Consider the following 19,727-nt stretch of genomic DNA (forward strand, 5'->3'; position numbering starts at 1 on the left):
CCTGCGCAAGGTGGAGAGGTGGGAACCAGCCCTCGCCTCCAGGCTAGAGGCTACAGTAGCTCTCTCGAGTATCAGCGGTACCAGGGGGGAAACCCCGACGTCCCATGCTCAGCACATTGAGCTCAGAGGACGAAATTACGGGTCGTGTTGAGTGGCATGCTGTCACCTAAGGGAGCTCCATCACCTTCTCCACCTGGTTTTAGACTCTTCCAGCAAAAACATAACATAAAATGTTAACTGCTGCAAGAAGATGCCCCTTCCTCAGGCATCTGGTGCAGAGATCTTGAAAATCAATTCACAACCCTCTCTTCTCCTGTGCATCACAAACAGGTGATTTCTTGGGTGGATTTTGAGCCATGACCCCTGGGAAGGAGAGTAACTGTGCTCCGAAGGGCAGCAGGAGGAGAACTGGGAGAGGGCCTCCTGCCCGTCTGTACAGGAACAGAATAGTGAACCCAAACTGGCTTTTTTTTTTTTTTTTGCACATACAAAGAAGGGGTTTCTTGCTGTTACCACAGCAAGTGACAAGCAAGCCCCCTTTACAGGGACATGATCTCCAGTTAACAACTGGGGCAGACGTGGCTGGATGGCAAGTCCTGCAGACAAAGGCTCTGTCTGGGTGGGGCACCCACACATCCAGGGCGGGCTGCACGTTCTCTGTGGCTGGTTTTTGCTGCCACCTTCCAGGCCAGATAATATATTATCAGTGAGCTGAGTTCACCCTGTTCTGAAGGGCACCCTGGCCCCTTGTAGAGCAGTGTAGCGGTCTACTGTAGTACCCCCTTGAGACTCTCTGGGCTGTGGTAGTAGTGAAAGAGGTCTTAGCCTCCTTTTTTCAAACATCCTGCTTCCATTATTTCCCTCCCAGGTGTCAAACAGGTGCTTACACTCTCCAATAGACATAAGAAATGGTGGGTGGCTGGTCTGCCCCCTCATGCTGTCTCAAACTGTGTCTTCGTTGGCAGGTATTTATTTCATCATGAGACTTGTGAACAAACAGGGTCTTAGAAGAGCTTGGCATCTCATTCAAGGAGAGCACCTTTGACTTTTGCTAAGAAATCTCTGTCTGCTTTCTCTTTTTACAAACCTCTCCCAAGGTATGACTTGCTGCTTCCCAGTGTATGTAATAATAGAGAATGAAGGCACAAGAATCTCCTGTTTAATACAGTCCCTTGCTCTTCGGCAGCCCTGTGAGAAGCCAAACACAAGAATTCTTAGATGAGCAGTTGCAAAATGAAATAAATAGGGACTGAGCATCCCTGACATTGGGACAGGGAGTTTTTCAGCCATTCTCCCAGGGATGCTTGCTGCTCCCAGGAAGCAGGCAGGAACGGGTGCTGGTATTTTCAGTTTCTCAGAAGAAACTGATGGTCAGAAAGCAGAAGGGATATGGCCAGGGTTCTGTGTTTCTAAAGTGCTTTTTTCCCCCTGCAACCTTGCTACCAAATGACTTAAGTTCTAGCGCTTGTTTTTACCAAGTATGGTTGCAAAATTTGTTCCTGCCTTGAAGCATGCAGTATAGACATGAAAGAAGGCATGGTCACCAATCCATCAAGAAGCCTGCCATCCAGGGAAAGAGGCAGGACGTATCCGAGTGCAATTGAGCAAAAACATACAAGGATTATCAGAAAGCAGTGCAGGCTAATTGGAATCTGTTAGTTCTGTGAAATGAAATGACACTACTCCTTACAGGTAATTATTCTAGAACTTGACTTATAATATCCCAAAGGTAAGTTTACTTAACTTTTAAGTGTCTGTGGTGTTCCTGTGGCTCTTTTAGGGAATGACTTTGCTTCTATTATTTAGCCATTCAACAAATTTAACTGAACATAAATTTAACCTGAAGAAGGGAAGCTCCAGGTTTCCCCGCCTGTTTGGTATCCAGCCTATCCAAAAGACAGGCTCCTCTTTTTCTTATTTTGAGCAAATGACTGCTCAGTTTCAGCCTCTCTTCTCTTAGCAACAGAGCTATAAAGGAGCAATGAATAGGGCAGTGGAAAAAATTAAGGATTGCCTTACTCAAGTATGCATACAAGGCCAGGCAGAAGTCAGTTTCCTTGGTGACAGATGAACAAATGAACTGTATTGAAAGGATACCCAGTTTCTTAGCCAGGTCTGTCCTGTGAGTAGAAGTGCTATATCATGTTAGAACCCAGGGGTCAGGAGGCAAGAATGCCTTAGTGAGGTGTGAAACTTTACAATTCTTAGGGCAGGAAGAAGAAGGAATTTTCAAATTGGGGCAGAAATTGACAAAATAAATGCAAATGACTTTTGTAACCTCATATAAAAATTTTTAAGTCACTGGTAACTGACTAACATAAAAATGTACTATGTACCTACCCAACTTATGAAATGATTATGTCCAGATTACTACAGTAAATAATGGAAGTATAGCAAACAGTTTATGCAGAGAGTGACTACAGAATTGCTGGTTGGATTTACTTTTTTCATTTTTCAATTGCTTGTTTAAAGCAGTGCTACAAGATGAAAAACTTTCAGAAAGCAAAATACTCGATTTGCCAGAGCCTGAAAATTAGGCAGAAAGTTTAAAGACTCTGTCAACTATCTGGTCAAAGGAGGCCAATTCCCATAGGTACTGTGTCCTCTGTGGGCCAAAACAGAGATCAGCGGGTGTGAGTAAAAATGCCTCAAAATTCATTGACTTCTGTCTTGGCAGGACGTTTTAGTAGTTACCATCTGTTGTGGCTTCTCCTTATATTTCATTTTTTCATCTTCATGGACTCTAAGATCAAGGTCTTTGTAGCAGCTTGCCCTGACTGACAGGAAGAGTTTGCTCTGTTTCCTGGTAGTGTTCCATTCTTCTGTCCTTGTAAACAGAGATATTCTGCCTAATATCTCAGTAAGAATTTTGGTAACTATTTTATTTTTGAAGATGGATGCAACCCATTTTTATCCTCTCTAGGTATGTTGAAGGATTTTCCCCTTGATGTCTTTAAACAAGATTAGGTGGAAGCATGCAACATACATATACCTACCCCTGAAGGCCCCTACACATCCCTCACATGACTAGTATTGTCAGCCACAGTGCATACTCTTCTTTAGGATTCACTCCACTATTAGACTTACATACCTTTCTCAACTCATCTGCACCATGTGTCTCTCCTCTCCAGATTGTCTATTCAAAATCCCTGAGATAGCCAGGCATGGTGGCTCACTCCTGTAATCCCAGCACTTTGGGAGGCCAAGGCGGGCAGATCACTTGAGGTCAGGAGTTCAAGACCAGCCTGGCCAACATGGTGAATCCCCATCTCTACTAAAAGTGTAAAAATTGGCCGGGTGTGGTGGCACATGACTGTAGTCCCAGCTACTCCGGTGGCTGAGAGAGGAGAATCACTTGAACCCAGGAGGCGGAGGTTGCACTGAACCGAGATCGTGCTACTGCACTCCAGCCTGGGCAACACAGCCAGACTCCATCTCCAAAGGAAAAAAAAAAAAACCTTGAGATCTGATTGTTTGAGGTGCTTTCACAATGTTTGGTTCTCTCTATCGAAGTCTGACCCACTTATAAGCTTATAAGAATAGAAGACCTTGCTGATGAATTTTGCCTTGCAGGAATACCATTCTACCTGTTCAAATGCTCGTCTAAAAGAGGCTTGCTCAAAAACATCTCCTGGACAAATGCTGGGGCCCTCTCAGTCACTTAGAAATGTGCTGCCAGTGTGCATTTTCAGCACTGACAGTGGCAGCCTGAAGAACAGATTGCCCTCGCAAGAACATAACCACTGGACTCTCTCTTCTTCCACACAGGGTTTTTTCTGGTTGTCAGAGCACACAGAAATGCCCGTTTCATTCTTAGAATCATAAAAAGTTACAGGGTTTCCTCAAAATAATTGGTACCTTGAAAATAATAATTAACATTTGTTTGGAAGTTTTGGTGTCTAATGTGCTTTCATTTACATTTTGGTTTAATATCCTTTATGGAAAGAGGTAAAGCATAAATAATAAATAGATTTTTTTGTGCAATTGCATTTTCCCATGTGAGCTCCCATTTATTGATACAAGGGAAGCAAAGCAAAAAGAGAAGCAAAGCAAAAAGGAGAAGCAAAGCTTAGAGGCTGGGCTCACCTGTAGACATTATGAAGTTCATGATGGCATTCCCTCACAGGTCCAACCCTGCTAATAACTCCTCACTGCTGAATTTGGACAGGTCATTTTTGACTCTGAACGTGAGGCTCCTGTGAGTTTATTTTGTTTTATATTTATTTTGTCACATATCAGTCAGTGCAACTAAAATAGTCTGACATTCAGATTTCAGAACACTGATTTCAAAATGCTTCTCTTGGCTGGGCGTGGTGGCTCACATTTATCATTCCAGCACTTTGGGAGGCCGAGGATGGCTGACTGTTTGAGCTCAGGAGTTCGAGACCAGCCTGGCCAACATGGTAAAACCTGGTCTCTACTAAAAATACAAACATTAGCCAGATGTGGTGGCGTGCACCTGTGGTCCCAGCTACTTGAGGGGCTGAGGTGGGAGGATCGCTTGAACCTTGGAGGTGGAGGTTGCAGCGAGCAATGACCATGCCATTGCACTCCAGCCTGGATGATAGAATGAGACCTTGTCTTAAAAAAAAAAAAAAAAAAAAAAAAAAAAAAAAAAAAGCTTCTCTTGCTTTCCTGAAACACTTGGATTTGGTTTTGTGTCTTTGGGTATTCCAAGATCATATGACAAAAAAAGCTAACTGCCACCACCTTCTTCCATGCTATGAGGGTTTTAAGTTGGTATTATTTCTCTCTGATAAGGAGCATTTTGAGCAAGTAGATCCCTAAGCTCCAGGTTCTTTTCTCATTTCTTCATGAGAAATGAAGCTCCAGGTTCTTTACTCATTTCTTCATGAGTAAATGGATGCTGTTAGCAGGGTCTACTGACTTCAGGCCTGGTGGAGAACATACTGGCCCTGTGAGCCTCAGCCAGGAGTCAGCAAGAGCAAGGCAAACCTAAGCCAAGATGGTGCGCCGGCCCTCCCTTTCTGGGTCAGTGACCAATCTCTAAAGGCAGAAGCCCATCTGGCTTAAAACTTTAGATGTTCTGTGAGTGGCTTGTGGACTGAAAGAACTCCAATAAATTGATACTGTAGGTAGGTTTACCCAAATATCTTCCTGTTGTTTAAGTAAATCTATTTAACTCGCATTCAAAGGCTAAGTCTAGGCATACGTGATCTAAAAAATGTCACCATCCAAAAGAAAGACAAAAAAATTCCATAATCTAATTATTTCAATTTCTGAAGTCTCTAGGATGGATGGGGGAGATTGTTCATGGAAATTTTTCTCTTCTTAAAACGTTTTTATATTTTTGTTAATGTCTGGAAAACAGTATATCTCTAAACATATTCCCATTTCTAATGCATGATCCGTCATTCTACATGTGGGGCATATTATTGGACTGACAGAAATAAATAAACCATGAGTGAAGATGAGAAGCAGCTGTAGTTTGGTGGGAAAAACACTGCACTTGGCATCTCAAAACCTGGGTTTAAGCCTCTGCACGGCTACTTGTATTTATGGTCCTTAGACAAGACTTACAAATGAGTTTGTCTCATTTGTGAAATGGAAACGGCTGTGCCCATTGCATAGTTAAGAGGACAACACTGTGATTATATGGGGGAGCTTTTTCTAGTAGGTGCTCATTAGGCCTCGAGTATAACTGAAATGAACTTAAAACCCACCTAGAAGTCAAGGTTATCCATGAGTCCTTGCAGAATTCTGCAGAGCTCCCCCAAGATCCTATACATACAAAGGCTCTAGCAGAATCTGGCACATAGTAGGTACTATTTTAATCCAAACAATAGTGCCTATCCATGATATAAAAAGAATATTGGCAACTACTTATCAACACTTACTCTATGCCAGGCATCTGTTCTAAGTGGGTTATTACTGTATTAACTCATTTAATCCTCACAACAATCTTTTGATTGATCTGCAAATATATCCCTATCTTACAGATGAAATAACTGAGATCTAGAAAGTCTGTGTTCAGACTGCATGTTCTTGGCCCAGCATACTGTATTACCTCTGTAATGTAAAGTGAAGAAATTCCCTTAGCCTCTGACAGATTTAAGAAAGAAAAACAATGGTGGAAGAGAATGTCACATAAGGTGACACATTTGTTCTTCTTTCTGGATTGGCACTTTTCCCCACCTCCCATCAGCTGGGGATTGTCTCTATTTCAGCTTTGCTTAGCCATTCTAAACAGTGTTGAATTTGATGAACAACTTGGTTATCTGTTCCGATTGCTAAATGTCTATGGTATTTGTGCTTGGCACTAAATTATTCATTAATCCAAATACTCCAGCCTTCTGTTGGTTGAGAGAGAGACGCAGACTCACTGCCGGTTCAGACAGTTGCCATTTGGTGGATAAATGGTTCCAAGCCAGTTCTTCTCCCTAGAACTTACCGGAATGGGGAGACATAAGCACTGTGTGGTCTGTTCTCTTTTATGGGAACCTGGTATGTCTTGTGTATGCATACCCAAAAGCTGCTTTCAAACCTCAGGCGGTTGCTAAATGTTTCTAAGGTATGGTTTCAGGTATACCATAGTATTGTTGGGGATTATTGCTGAATTTCATGCTGACATTAAAACATACAAATGTCGGCCGGGCGTGGTGGCTCACGCCTGTAATCCCAGCACTTTGGGAGGCCGAGGTCAGGAGATCGAGACCATGGTGAAACCCCGTCTCTACTAAAAATAGAAAAAATTAGCCGGGCGCAGGGGCGGGCGCCTGTAGTCCCAGCTACTCGGGAGGCTGAGGCAGGAGAATGGCGTGAACCCGGGAGGCGGAGCTTGCAGTGAGCCGAGATTGCGCCACTGCACTCCAGCCTGGGCGACAGAGCGAGACTCCGTCTCAAAAAAAAAAAAAAAAAAACATACAAATGTCACTCTTCAAATGACATTTCCTACGTGCTTGGCCACATTTTCACTTGGGGACTTTAGAAGTGTTACAGATGAGGCCTCAGAATGGCTCCTCACAATCAGGTGTGGGCAAGGCTAGTTAGTTACAGAGCCAGTATCAATTCACTGGATCCCTGGACACAGGACTCTGGAGCTTGGAGATCTTCTGGGGCAGCCAGGCTGTGATTCTGCAGATTGAGAAGCTGAGGGGCCGAAGATAGGACAGGGCATGCTGCCACACAGTTGGAGTTAAGACCACTCCAAATCCCAGGTCTCTGTCTTTCCCCATATTCACTGGCAGTGTCTTGAAGCTTTCCATCTCAACACTGACAATTAAGCAGTTCATAAATACTGTTGCTTTTGTACTGGGTTTTGCAGGCAGAAGAATGTGCAGACTTGGAGACCAGATAGTAGGTGTGATAGGAAGTCTCAGACAAGAGTTTTAAGAAGAAAGCGGTGGTCAGGGGGAGACTTTCATTAAGAAAGTGTAGTTATACCCCAGTTTATAGTCCCAGTAAGAAGAAATGGGAGAAGTAGGGAGAAAAGAAACATGACTGCTCCAGGAGGTTACTGAGAATACGGGAAGTCAAGAAGGACAGGTATGAAAGAAGGAAAGCGGGTCACATCCAAATACCACAGAAAGGCGGCCGTGGAAACTGCTGGCCGACCAGCAGGAAGGCTCCAGCCCAGCCCAGCCTGAACTGAGCCTGGGGCAGCAGAGGTCAAAAGGAGCACAGAGAGAGTCCTTGCTTCTGTTCAGAGCAAGAGGATGGAGTAGGGTTAGTAGAGGCAGAGAGAAAATGAAAAGCCCCATGCCTGAGGAGCAGCTGTGATCTCATCAGAGGTGACCTGGCAGCTGGGAGTCACCGAGACCTGCCCAAACCTCACTCTGTCACCAAGCCTGCTGGGTGACCTCAAGCAGGTTACTTACCTTCTGCAGTGTAAGTTTGGGTGAATGTGCCAAAAACCCCATCTCCACAAAAAATACCAAAGAATGACCCAGGCATGGTGGCATGTGCACCTGTGGTCCCAGCCACTCAGGAGGCTGAGGAGGAAGGATCGCTTGAACCCAGGAGGTTGAGGCAGCAGTGAGTCATGATCGTGCCACGCTACTCCAGCCTGGGCAACAGAGCAAGACTTTGTCTCAAAAAAAAAAATTAAAAACCCATTAAAATATTGGAATAAAATTCAGTACTTGGTAATATTTGGTAATTTTTTAATTAAAAATTTTAGTTTAATTTTTAAATGAAAAATTTTAATTTTGGTAAAATTTTTAAATTTTTTGGTAGTTTTGTTCTTCTTGGTAATTATGTCTTAATTACCAAGAATAAAGTCCCTCATGGTGAGGGAAGCAGCATCAAAGCTCAGGTGATATTCTTTGTACAGAGAGAAAGGAAGCCTCAGATAATGAAGATGGCAGCAACATCCTTGTAGCCAAAATGCGCAGCGGTCCTTCCATGTGACACCTGTATCCACAGGCATGCACACTGTGCCTCCTGCCCACAAGGGGAGTCCACCCTACCTGAGAAGGGTCTTTCTTTCTTTCTTTCTTTTTTATTTTTTATTTATTTTTGCAACAGTCTCACTCTGTTGCCCAGGCTGGAGTACAGTTGCAGGATCTCTGCTCACTGCAACCTCCGCCTCCTGGGTTCAAGTGATTCTCCTGCCTCAGCTTCTGAAGTAGCTGGGGTTACAGGTGCCCACCACCATGCCTGGCTAATTATTGTATTTTTAGTAAAAAGGGGGTTTCACCACATTGGCCAGGCTGGTCTCAAACTCCTGACATCAGGTTATCCGCCTGCCTCGGCCTCCCAAAATGCTGGAATTACAGGTGTGAGCCACCGCACCCGGTCAGAAGGGTCATTTTAAATAGCCACTTTTGCAGAATATATACTAAAAAGTATTATTGTGAAGCACACTTTATAAAGTCTCAGCTAGCTGAACGAAGCACAATATGTTTTCTAAAAAGAACATGAAACCCAACCAATCTATTAACATTCTTTAAGGAGTCAGAAACAGGCCTGGAGACAAGGGAGAAACCCAGGATGAATTCTGTTTAGACTTTAAAAATTCCTTCTGACAAAGTTCCACCCCAAAGGTCATTTACAATAGTAAGTCTCTCCAGCATGTGCGGGGAAATTGCCATGGATCAAAATTATCCTTAGAGACAAGAAATAAAAAATAGGATAAACAGGTACTTTTCTGGATGAAGAATTATTAACAGTGAGGATCCCCCAGGATCGCGGGTACACCAGACTTAGTTTAAATTTACATGGATTATCTGAAGGAGACAAAGCTCAGATGGTTCCAGGCTTTGGGATGAAATGAAGGCTATGCAGAGATGGCAAACAAATGGTGATTAACTGCAGGATGAGCTTAGGAGTTAGCAAGAACATGCATATTAAGCTTTTGCAGGCGCAAGTCTGTTAATGCATTTATGAGAACATAATCCAAATTACAAGAAAATGGACTTTGTCCAGTCTGTTTATAGCCACAGAAGAGGATCCTTGGGGTCTTTGCAAAATGTTTGTTTGCTACAGGCCACTCAGGACCAAGTGTTCAGAAAATGCTAAAATACTATCAGAAATGATATTGGAAAACAAGCGAAAAATAGTATTCTACCTGGGCTCTACCCAAACCTGGCAGTTTGTGTTCTCTTCCCCTTGAGAAAAATATCTCAGAACTGCAGAAGGTGAGCAATGTCATCACCTGAAGTTCTTCGTAAGAGGCCGGGCTGCTTTGTACCTTAAGAGTTTTAGTGTGGAAAGATGAAGCCAGAAAGGTGATATGATCAAAGTCTATAAAACCTTGAAGGTTATGGAGAGAGAGAACAAGTACTGATTCATCAAATCTGAGATGACCAGACCCCAGGGTGGCCGTTAAAATTTGAAAGAGGAATTTGAGGGATAAATTAAAAATAAGGATCTGTTCCCATACTCTGAGCTGTAAATTGAAGCAACTCAGTTCCTCAAGACATGGCCTGGACAAACATTTTTTAGGACATGGGGGAATGGTCGGTTGGTTACTCAAGAAATGTCAAATTTTTGGTCAGTAAGTGAATGGTGGATTAAGAGCCGTTAGTAACGTATCCCTATGCTTGAGAGGTTGGCAACAATACCTGGGACCAGTGTTGGGTCATTTCCTCCATATTAGACAGGGATCTGTTAGTGAGAGAAATCTAGATCAAACTAGTTTCAGCAAAATAAGGAATTTTTCTCAGCTTCCGTAGCTGGAAGAGGTACTAGAGTAGTTCACAAGAGCTCAGGAAAGAGCTGCAAGGGAGTCACGTGCTGAAGAGTGGCTTGGGGAGGGTTAGCCTAAATAAAATCTTCATCACTCCCCAAAAAGCTCACCTGATAAAATACAACTTAAGTAAAAACAAAATGTCAGCTGGGCGCAGCGGCTCCTATCTAGAATCCCAGCACTTTGTGAGGCAGAGACAGGCAGATTACTTGAGCCCACGAGTTTGAGGCCAGCCTGGCTAACATGGTGAAACCCTGTCTCTAAAAGAGACAAAATTTGGCTGGGTGTGGTAGCACATGCCTGTAATCCCAGCTGCTCGGGAGGCTGAGACACAAGAATTGCTTGAACCCAGGAGGCGGAGGTTGCAGTGAGCCGGGTTGCAGTGAGCCGAGATGGTACCATTGCGCTCCAGCCTCCTGGGCGACAGGGCAGCGCGCGCGCGCACACACACACACACACACACACAGTATGTCAGGTCCTCAAATGCCGCCTCAACTACTAACACTCATAAACACTCACCCTCCCACAAGATTGCTGTTGGAGTCGGATAAGAACTGAAGCTTCTTCTGTAGCAACAATCTCAAGAAAGGTTCTGATTGGTCCAGCTCGAGTCACTTGCAATCACTGTTTTATTGAAAGTAACTGTTAGGTTATATGTCTTGCCTTGACTTTAATCCCAAGGGGCAGAAACTGACTGACCTGGGTCTTTTATGCACCTGCCAGCAGCAAGGAGGGCACGGGCCCAAGACTGATAGAACTTACAAACCCAGCTATTCCCCTAGACATGAGTCACCTAGGGGAGCTCCTTAAAAATGCTGATGCCCAGGCTCTACCCCCCAGAGATTCAGATTTTGCTGCTTTGGAGTAGGGCCTGGACAACTCTAATCTTTTTACATCTCCCACAGTGGTCTCCCAAAAGAATAAATCCCTCCCCCTCTTGAGGCTTTTGGTTGGGCTCCCGGGTGCTTCACAGGCTCCCCCAAGCTCTTTGCTCTGTTTCTCCAGCTTCACCTCTTCCTTCTACAGCTGCACTTCAGCCTTTGCAGATCCTCAGGCAAAACACACCTTGTTCTGGCATGCTGGGTGTTCCTTCTGCCTGGAGTTTTCTCCCTGCCATCCCCTCCCTTGCCCATTAACTCCCCCGGCACACTCCTACACTGGGAAAGCTTCTTTCCCCTCTCTGCACCCCAAACTGGGCTGGAGGCCCCTGGCACCTGTGTTCTGTGTCTCCCCTGTCAGAGTCTGTATTATGCTTTATTGAAAGTGATTGTTAAGTAATCTGTCTCGCCTTGACTTTAAGCCCGCTGTGGACTTGCTCACCACCATTGGAATGAATGGCACACACAGCACGCCAAGCATGGAGTTCAGCATGCTTGGCTTGGCATTTATTAGCCATTTATTGGGTGAATGCTTAAGCATTCCCAGCCTCAGTTTCTTCATCTGCAAAATGAGGATGATAATAGAACCTTCCTTAGCTGAAAGTTTCTAGAAATGTAAAGTACTTAGCTGGTACCTGACACAATGTAAAAATACGTCAAAATGTTAGCCATTATTTTGAAAGACACCACCTTTTTTGGTAAAGGTCATTCACTCCTCACCTCTCCTTTAGCACTCATTTTTCTCTATTATCTGTTTCTACCAGCAATTCAAAAATAGGGACTGTCTTATTTATCCCCCAAGGTCTAGCCTGCCTCAGGTCCTGAATATGTATTTGTTGACTGATGACTCAGGCCCTAGATTTGAGAACGCTCTGTTCATACCCAGAAGCAGGCAAAGGTGGAGCCCCTGACTGTCACTGCCCCTGAGAGGGCTTCAGCCGGATGCAGAACCCTTCCTTTCAGAAGCCCCTTGACCCCTTCCCGCGCATCAAATAGCTACCCCCCACGTGGAGAGGGAGAGAAGGTGGAGGGGGATGCTCAGGATTGGGGCCTCCACAGTCAGGGCTGAAGAAAGCGAGCAAGAGCCATGCGTGAGAGTGTCTCTATCCCCAGGTCTAAGCTATAGCCTAGGGGACACCACATACTTGGTTAGACTCTGTGGGGCTGTGTGTTTGAAGTCAACTACACTTTTGAGTTAAATGAGTTTCTATGGCAAACAGAGTGCTGAGTTCTCAAATCTAATGTCTTAGGAATTTTTTATTCCTGCAGAGAGTTGGGGAGTTGTTTAAAAGTTGATTGGTTTAGCCAGTATAGATAGATTCCTCAAGGTCAGCACAACCCCGTACTGCTCTAGTTGGGGCTAGATTTCTCATGATAGTCTAAACTGTGTGATGGCCAAGTCCCCACTTTGAAGATGTCCAAATTCAGCCTCAGACATTTCTCCTCAAGAGAGGGGAGGAAAAAAAAAAAAAAGCCCTTTGCATCCCTTTCCCAAATTACTTGCTCATGCCGTAAGACTGGGGTCTCCTCCTAAAATGGCAGCCAATCCCCGTCCCCTAGCAGGGTTCCAGGGGACTGGAACTCCCATGACCTGGGGCTTCTTCCAAGTTCTATTCAGTGGTATTCTTGGAGTGACAATATTATCAGCCTGATCCTTACAGATGAAGAAACTGAAATGTAGAGGTTTAAAGTCTTGCTGCGAGAAGAACCAACTGAAAAAAAAAAAAAAATTCTCAGGCTTTACAGCAAGCAAACTTCACTATGATTTTTACAGTTCTGATTCTGTATCCCCTGGGGGTTATCTCAGTTGCTTCTTTAGGATGGGGTTTATTATGTTGTACATATATCCTGATGTGTCTGGATGAATCTTGTCTTTTTGAGGGGAGGGCAGAGAGCGGTTCTTTTTTTAGATATTGTTCCTAAAAAGGAATAAATGGATACACCTGTTTGTCAAAACACCTTTGCTTTTTTGTGCAACTGCTTTATATTAACGATACTAAAAAAAAAAAAAAGCTTTGAAAAAAAAAACTGTATATAATGGAATTGCAGAATATGCTGCACAAGTATTTTATTTAGTTATCCTTGCTTTAAGAATATTGGATGACATTTCCTGATGTGGGAGAAACTCCTTTTTTTTTCTGCTTTTGTAACATAGTTGAAGATTTCTTTTTTCTGTTCTCATTGGGGAAAAAAAAAAAAAGGCCTGCTGTGAAAAGTCCACTCTTGGGCAAGGGCAGCCCCAGAAGGGCATGATCTCTGGGCTTCTGTGGGCTGCATGGCCTCCCCTGGATCCTGAGCCCTGGTCTCTGACCTGGACATGCTGCAGCAGTGACGGTGGTTAATTACTATCCAGGGGACTTGGAATGCCAGTGATCCCTTCTCATTAGTGAGAGACTCTAGAACTAGCTGGTGAAAGGCAGACTCTAGCAAATGGTGTTAATTAGTGGACCTCAGAGGTGAAAAGGCCACATGGTCGCCTCTGTGCAGCCTGGCACAGTGTCTGCTTAGCATGCCCTGGTGGCCGCTGGAATGGGCTGCCGTTCCATGATGCTGCAGAATAACTTGTTGGGTGGGGCCCCAGGACTGGCCAAGCTTGAAGGGAAGACCATTTTCGATGGTGGGCTTTCACTGGGAAAACCGTAGCATTTTGCAGAGTCATGCCTAAAATGAACCCTGGTTTGGGGGAAAAAACAATTAGAGCCTGTCGATCTTAGACCTAAATATTTTAGGGAAACACAGTGGTACCCCCACTGTAAAGAAGAGTAGTGTCTGGCGTTTCCACCTTGGGAAAAAGCAGCTTCGTGTTGCCCTGTTGCACAGCTGGCTGAGGCATGGTCCCCTTGTGTACCTGTTTTGTGGAAGCCAGATTCATAAGTCTTGCTGCTGGGGTTGTGTCTTCACAGACATAGGGCCTTCTGCCCTTCCTTCAAAGCTTGCTCCTCTCCACACCCCCGACCTGGCAGCCAGAACCCCAAATGCAGCTGCAGCCCTGCAGCCTTGCAGCCTGTGTGGCCTTTGCAGCAAGTGAGGACTGTGATAGTGCTTAAGAGAAACATCTAAATTGGATAAAAACCCAGAGGTGTTTTTTCCCCGAAGAACCAGATGGGCAGGCTTAGGAGTGAGGTGAGGAGGGTGGTGGGAGGAATTGGTTTGAATAAAAACGCTTGCTCAGGACTATTTGTGTTTCATCCAAAAGATGTCTCTCAGGGGAAGTTACCAGTCCCTTAAATATCACAACGGCAGCAGAACTGCAGGGCCCAGGGAACCTTGGGAAGGAGATGTTTTTTTCCCAGAAAAATAAGCGACAGAGTTAGGAAAGGTCACCATCCTGAAGCCCTCCCAAGTGCAGCCTTGCGGGCCTCACAGAGAGCGCCAAACCGTCCGGCCCTGCGCGCGACGGGGACGGACATGGCCACATCTCTGGAGTAGCAGCTGTGTCAGGGTGGCAAGGTTAGGCCCGCAGGCCCTCAGCTCGGGGGCGCAGCCGGGGCAAGTCCTCAGGAAGCAGCGAGGTGCTTGAAGGGGGTGCTGGAGGCAGCCCAAGCCCAGTCAGGATGGGTGGCCCGGGGCCACGACGGGCGGGAACCTCGAGGTGCGTTAGTAGCTGAGATGCAGAGAGCCAACCTGCCCAGACCTAGACAACTCGGAAGTGGATTTTTCAGCCTCCTACACCGGTGTCGCGTCTGAGTGCGACAGATGAGCCAGGGGGCGTCGGTGGCAGCTTGGGGTCGGCAGTCTGGTTGGAAAGTAGGGCTGAGATTTCTCTCCAAGCACGGTTTTCTACTTGGATTGGATATTTGTGGAGGGGAATAAGGAGGCGCCCTGCCTCCCTTATGCCCTGTGGGGCTTGGGCCTCCCAAGAGTGCAGGGCGTGTTTTGCAAGGACAGCCGCGGGCTGGAGATGGCGCGAGGGTCGGAGAGCGTGGCGCTGCCTCTGATCTAGGGCCGTGGTTTTCCGAGGTCCTCAGGGCTTGCGCCGCAGCCGGGCAGCCTGAGTCCCCACCCGGCAGCCTCCCGCTACCTCGCCGGCCTCTCTGAAACCCGAGCGCGAGGGGGCGGGGCGCAGGCGGCTGGGGCGCGGGGCCGCGTCGACATTGGCGGGGAACCGAGTGATGGATGGCTAGGGAGGGGCGCGCGGGGGGCGGGCGCGGGAAGGGGAGCGCGCCGGGCGCCCGCGGCCGAGGTGAACCGAGCCTCCCGGCTCGCTGGCTGCCCTTTCTCCGCAGCGTGATTTATTTTCTTCTCCTTTTTTTCTGAACTCTTCTTCCAGGGAGAGGCTAGTGGTAACAGGCCGAGCTGGATGGATGGGTATGGGGAGAGGGGCAGGACGTTCAGCCCTGGGATTCTGGCCGACCCTCGCCTTCCTTCTCTGCAGCTTCCCCGCAGGTAAGGCACTGCCGGCCGGGCGCGCGGGGCCGGGTCCCTGGGCCGCCCACCAATGCGGGGCCAGATTTGCGCGAGTGAGTCTGGGCTCAGGTTCTCTAGACGTCCTCCGGACCCCGCCTCCCATTTCCACGGGTCTTTGTTTCTCCTGCACCCCGTCGTGGGTGCGATGCCTGCCCTTGGGGAACCCGGAGAGGGGCACCCCGCCCGAGTTGCAGTGAGAAGGAACCGGGTGGGGAGGGCGCAGAGGCCGGGGGTGCCTCACTCCCTTCCCTTTTTCCGAGAAAAGGGGTGCTGGTAACGTGCCTCCTAGGGGGTCGGGAAGAAAGGGAGAAGGGGAGGCACGCCCTCGGTGCTGGGGACACTCTTCAGCTCCTCGCCCAGCAGTTTGCAAACCTGCCGGGTGCCCAGGGGTGGAGCCAGGGGCGCCCCTGAGGTCCCAGCCAAGTTCCCGACAGCCCCCTCCCCGGAGACCTCGTCCCGTTTCCACGCATTTGGCCACGCGGGGACACCCACGGACCCGGCTCAAATGAGCTGGTGTTCCTGTTTGATAACTTTCTGCGTCGCCCCCTGTTTGTTTTTATTGTGTCAGAAAGGGAGAGAATTTCAGAATTAAAGCTGAAAAAGCCCATCTGTTTCCAATGAATCCCCCATAGTTTTTCACAATGTTTTTGGCAGATCGCTGCTTTCAAATTCCTCGGAGCCCGGACCTCTTGTTTTTGTTGGGGGAAGGGAGACCAACTCCACAGAGAAGCATTTGTTCCTTCCCAAACGCTCCAGTTTCTTTACTTTTTTTTTCCTTTCGGGGGGAGGGGGGAGGCACGCAACTTAAATCCCCGGCCTGTTTTCTTTATGATGTTTCATAAAACTTTATTTCATTTTTGCCATATGCTGCTCACAGCCAGAAAACGCCAGTTAAGCCCTTTATACCCATTTCTTTTTTCTTGCTAAAAATACAAATAAACACAATGTCACGGGCCAAATGGCCTCCCCGGCGCAAGGCGGGATCTCCTAGCCGTTTCCATTGTGTTTTCGGGGTTCAGAGGTGTCTTTCTGAAAAAATTTCAGCTTGTTTTGCGCCACAGCCGGGCGTGGAGTCGCAGCCCCCGCGCACCACTGAAGCTTTGCAAGAAAGGACTTGAGTTTAGACTCGGATTGGGTTATTTTGATTTGCTTTTCAGCCAACTGGGTTTCAAGGAACTGGCAAAACTGGGCAGGTCTGGCTCGGCCTGGCTGCGAGTTGGGGCTCCCAGTGGGCGGATCACGCAGACAGTGAACAGTAGGGAGCGAGGGGTCAGTTTACCCCCTAGTCCCAGCCCTGCTTCTGGGCCCCAGCGCCAGCTCAGACTTGTGCGTCCGGCTTACTCTACCACTGCGCACCCCAGGAAGGTCCCAGAGAGCCGCAACCTGCTCTCCAGACCTGGGTTCCATTGGGAGGCCTGGCCAAGGACAAGATGTGGGGGGAGGGATCTTGGTATCCCCAAAAAGTACTCAGCTTGGAATATCAAAACCTCCACAGGGGATCGAACAGCAGGGTGCCCTCTCCCCACCCCTAGTGTATTTAAAGGGCAGTTTCTCCACCTACTTAAGAGTCTGGCAGAACAGGCCAATTTGGTTTCCTCCCAAGAATTCAAAATAAAAATAAAAATCACCGTATTTAAAAAGAAGTCAACGTTTTGGAAAAGCAGGAGTTTGCAATTTGTGTTCTTGGTTTGGTCTAGATAAAGATCCAGCCCATTGGAAGTTTTATCAGATGGGTTGATAAATGGCTTTTGTCCCTTGGCTGCCGTGGGGGATGTGATCTCAGCTCAAAGCTGAAATTGAGAAGGGGGGCTTAGAGGCCCTTAAAACAACACCTTCCTGCTCTTAAAGCTGCAGCACTTGTTAACTTTTGGGGCTAGGGAGGAAAGGAAGCCCTGGCAGAAGTTCCCAGAGGTAGCAGGCTGCACGGCCTGAGTGGTGGTGGTTTTGTTGTTTCTCGATTTATTTCTCCATCCTAAAAACTTTTATTTTAAAGTATCCCGGCATAGGCTGAGGAACACTGGTAGGTTATATAAGTCACAGCCCAAATTCCATCACTTTTGTTTCCAAGAAACCCATTTCTTTTTGGCGTCAAGGCTGGTAACTAAAACCTGGCCGATAGAACTGATAGCTGCTCTCCTGTCATGCCAGCTGGCTAATGTTTCTTCTCATTTGAGGGCTTGACAGCTGCGTTTAGTCAAAATTGCCCACCTTACTGAAAACTGAGCTTCCAGTATCCCAAAACTAAATAAACTGGGGGCTGCAAAACTTGTGTGCTCTAGAAACGTGGGTCAAAAGACAGTTTCATAAGTAAGGGATGAAATGGAAAATTTCCACAACAAAGAGAGACTGTCTCATTCTTTGACACATTGACCAGGAGAGGGGCCACTTAGGAATAAAGTTAGAAAACTTGCAGGTCTGGAGAGCAAGGTGGGAGTTCAAGAAATAAAGAAAGCCCCGGCAAGTGCAAGGCACCCAGACACACTGGGGGCCCCTGTGTGCCTTGGCCTCTCCCGTTGAAGACAGGTGGAAACTGGCCGAGCAGCTGCGTGAAAGCCTCGGTTTGTTCTGTGCTAGTCAGCTTGAATGGCTGCCAGGAGTAAGCCTATAGGAGTGCAAATTAAATTGAACATAGTTATGTGAAGAAAGATGCCTTCACCTCGGCTACACTGAGAGCGTTTGTGTGTTTCGAGTGTTTGCATTTACTTACTCGATGGGGATGGCCAACTTACTGTGTTCCTGACTCAGTGACAACCTTTGGAGCCCTCTAACTAAGCCCCTCAGGCAGACCACAGCCTGGTGAAGAGAAAGGGCCCCTGAACTGTCAAACGGGCTGGAAGGGTGTCTGTTTACATGATTCTTTAGGGACAGCACAGGCAGACAGGACCCACGTCTACCTAGGAAGGGAGGCCAGAAAGGATTCCTAAAAGAGCATTCCACAAATGGCATCCTACTCAAATCACAGTTAATAGATGGCTTTTTAAACTTTGAAGCCATTGCGACGTTTTTGAAAAGATTTCCAAGATAAATCCATCCGGGTGTATGTTTTAGACATGTCACCAGGCTTCCTGTTCACTATGTATGGGTCCTGTACTTCAGCACAGTGGTTCTCAAAAGTGTGGTCCCTGGACCAGCAGCATTTGCTTTACTTGGGAACTGGTTAGAAATGCAAGTTCTAGGCCCACTACAGAACTACAGAAGCAGTTACTCTGGAGCTGGGGCCCTGCAGTCTGTGTTCTAGAGCAGGCCCTCCAGGGAACTCTGATGCATGCTCAAGTTTGAGGATTGCTGTTCTAAGAACTGTTGCACTCCAGCCTTTCTTTGTTCCTTCTTTCTTCCCCTTATACTTTTAAACTGCAGCTGTTTTAGAAATGTTAGTCCTCGGTGGGTAACTAAGGTTTCAGGAGACCAAGGCCCTCTGCAGTATCCAGGCACATCTGTGTGGCTATAGAAATGAGACTATTTCTATCAGAGCTGCTATTCAAAAATGCATCAGCTGGGCGCGGTGGCTCACACCTGTAACCCCAGCACTTTCATAGGCCAAGGTGGGTAGATTGCTTGAGGTCAGGAGTTAGAGACCAGCCTGACCAACATAGCGAGACCCCGTCTCTACTGAAAATACAAAAATTAGCTGGGTGTGGTGGCACGAGCCTGTAATCCCAGCTACTCGGGAGGCTGAGGCAGGATAATCGCCTGAACCCGGGAGGTGGAGGTTGCAGTGAGCTGAGATTGCGCCACTGCACTCCAGCCTGGGTGACAGAATGAAACTCTGTCTCAAAGACAAACAAACAAAAATGCATCAGCAGATCAGCCTGCTTACCACACTGTTGCTCTCCCAGTAGGACTTTGTGTCTCAAGAGTGTCTTAGTTTGTTTGGGCTGCTGTAACAAAATACCATAAGTGGGTGGCTTGTACATGGCAGACATTTATTGCTCACAGTTCTGAAGGCGGAAAAGTCCAAGAATAATAGGTGCTGGCAGATTGGATGTCTGACTTGTAGATGGTGCCTTATAACTCTGTCCTCACAGGGTAGGAGTGAGGATACTCTGTGGGGTCCCTTTTATAAGAGCACTAATCCCATTCTTGCAAGCTCCACCCTCATGACCTAATCACTTCCCAAATCCCTCCTACTTCTGGTACCATCACTTTGGGGTTAGGCTTTAAAAGGTGAATTTGGAGTTGATGTTCAGTGGCAAGAATTAGCCAGCTCGCAACCAGTGTGTGAAGGCATCTGCAGAACAGAGCACTGGCTTCTAGGGAGAGCACACACATAAAATTCTACAGATGGTCAGTCA

The 19,727-nt window shown here is 46.9% G+C and overlaps 1 protein-coding gene across 1 annotated transcript in view; it reads left to right on the forward strand.

Annotated features, from left to right (window-relative positions):
• The window catches only part of RGMA (repulsive guidance molecule BMP co-receptor a), a 46,043-nt gene that overhangs the window by 1,090 nt on the left and 25,226 nt on the right, over positions 1 to 19,727 (forward strand). The window contains exon 2 of the mRNA XM_050798045.1: positions 15,299 to 15,414. Coding sequence (XP_050654002.1) covers positions 15,299 to 15,414 — 116 coding nt within the window. The remainder of the gene's footprint in view (positions 1 to 15,298; positions 15,415 to 19,727) is intronic.

Source organism: Macaca thibetana, chromosome 7 (genome assembly GCF_024542745.1).
Source record: "Macaca thibetana thibetana isolate TM-01 chromosome 7, ASM2454274v1, whole genome shotgun sequence".
NCBI classification, from domain to species: domain Eukaryota; kingdom Metazoa; phylum Chordata; class Mammalia; order Primates; family Cercopithecidae; genus Macaca; species Macaca thibetana.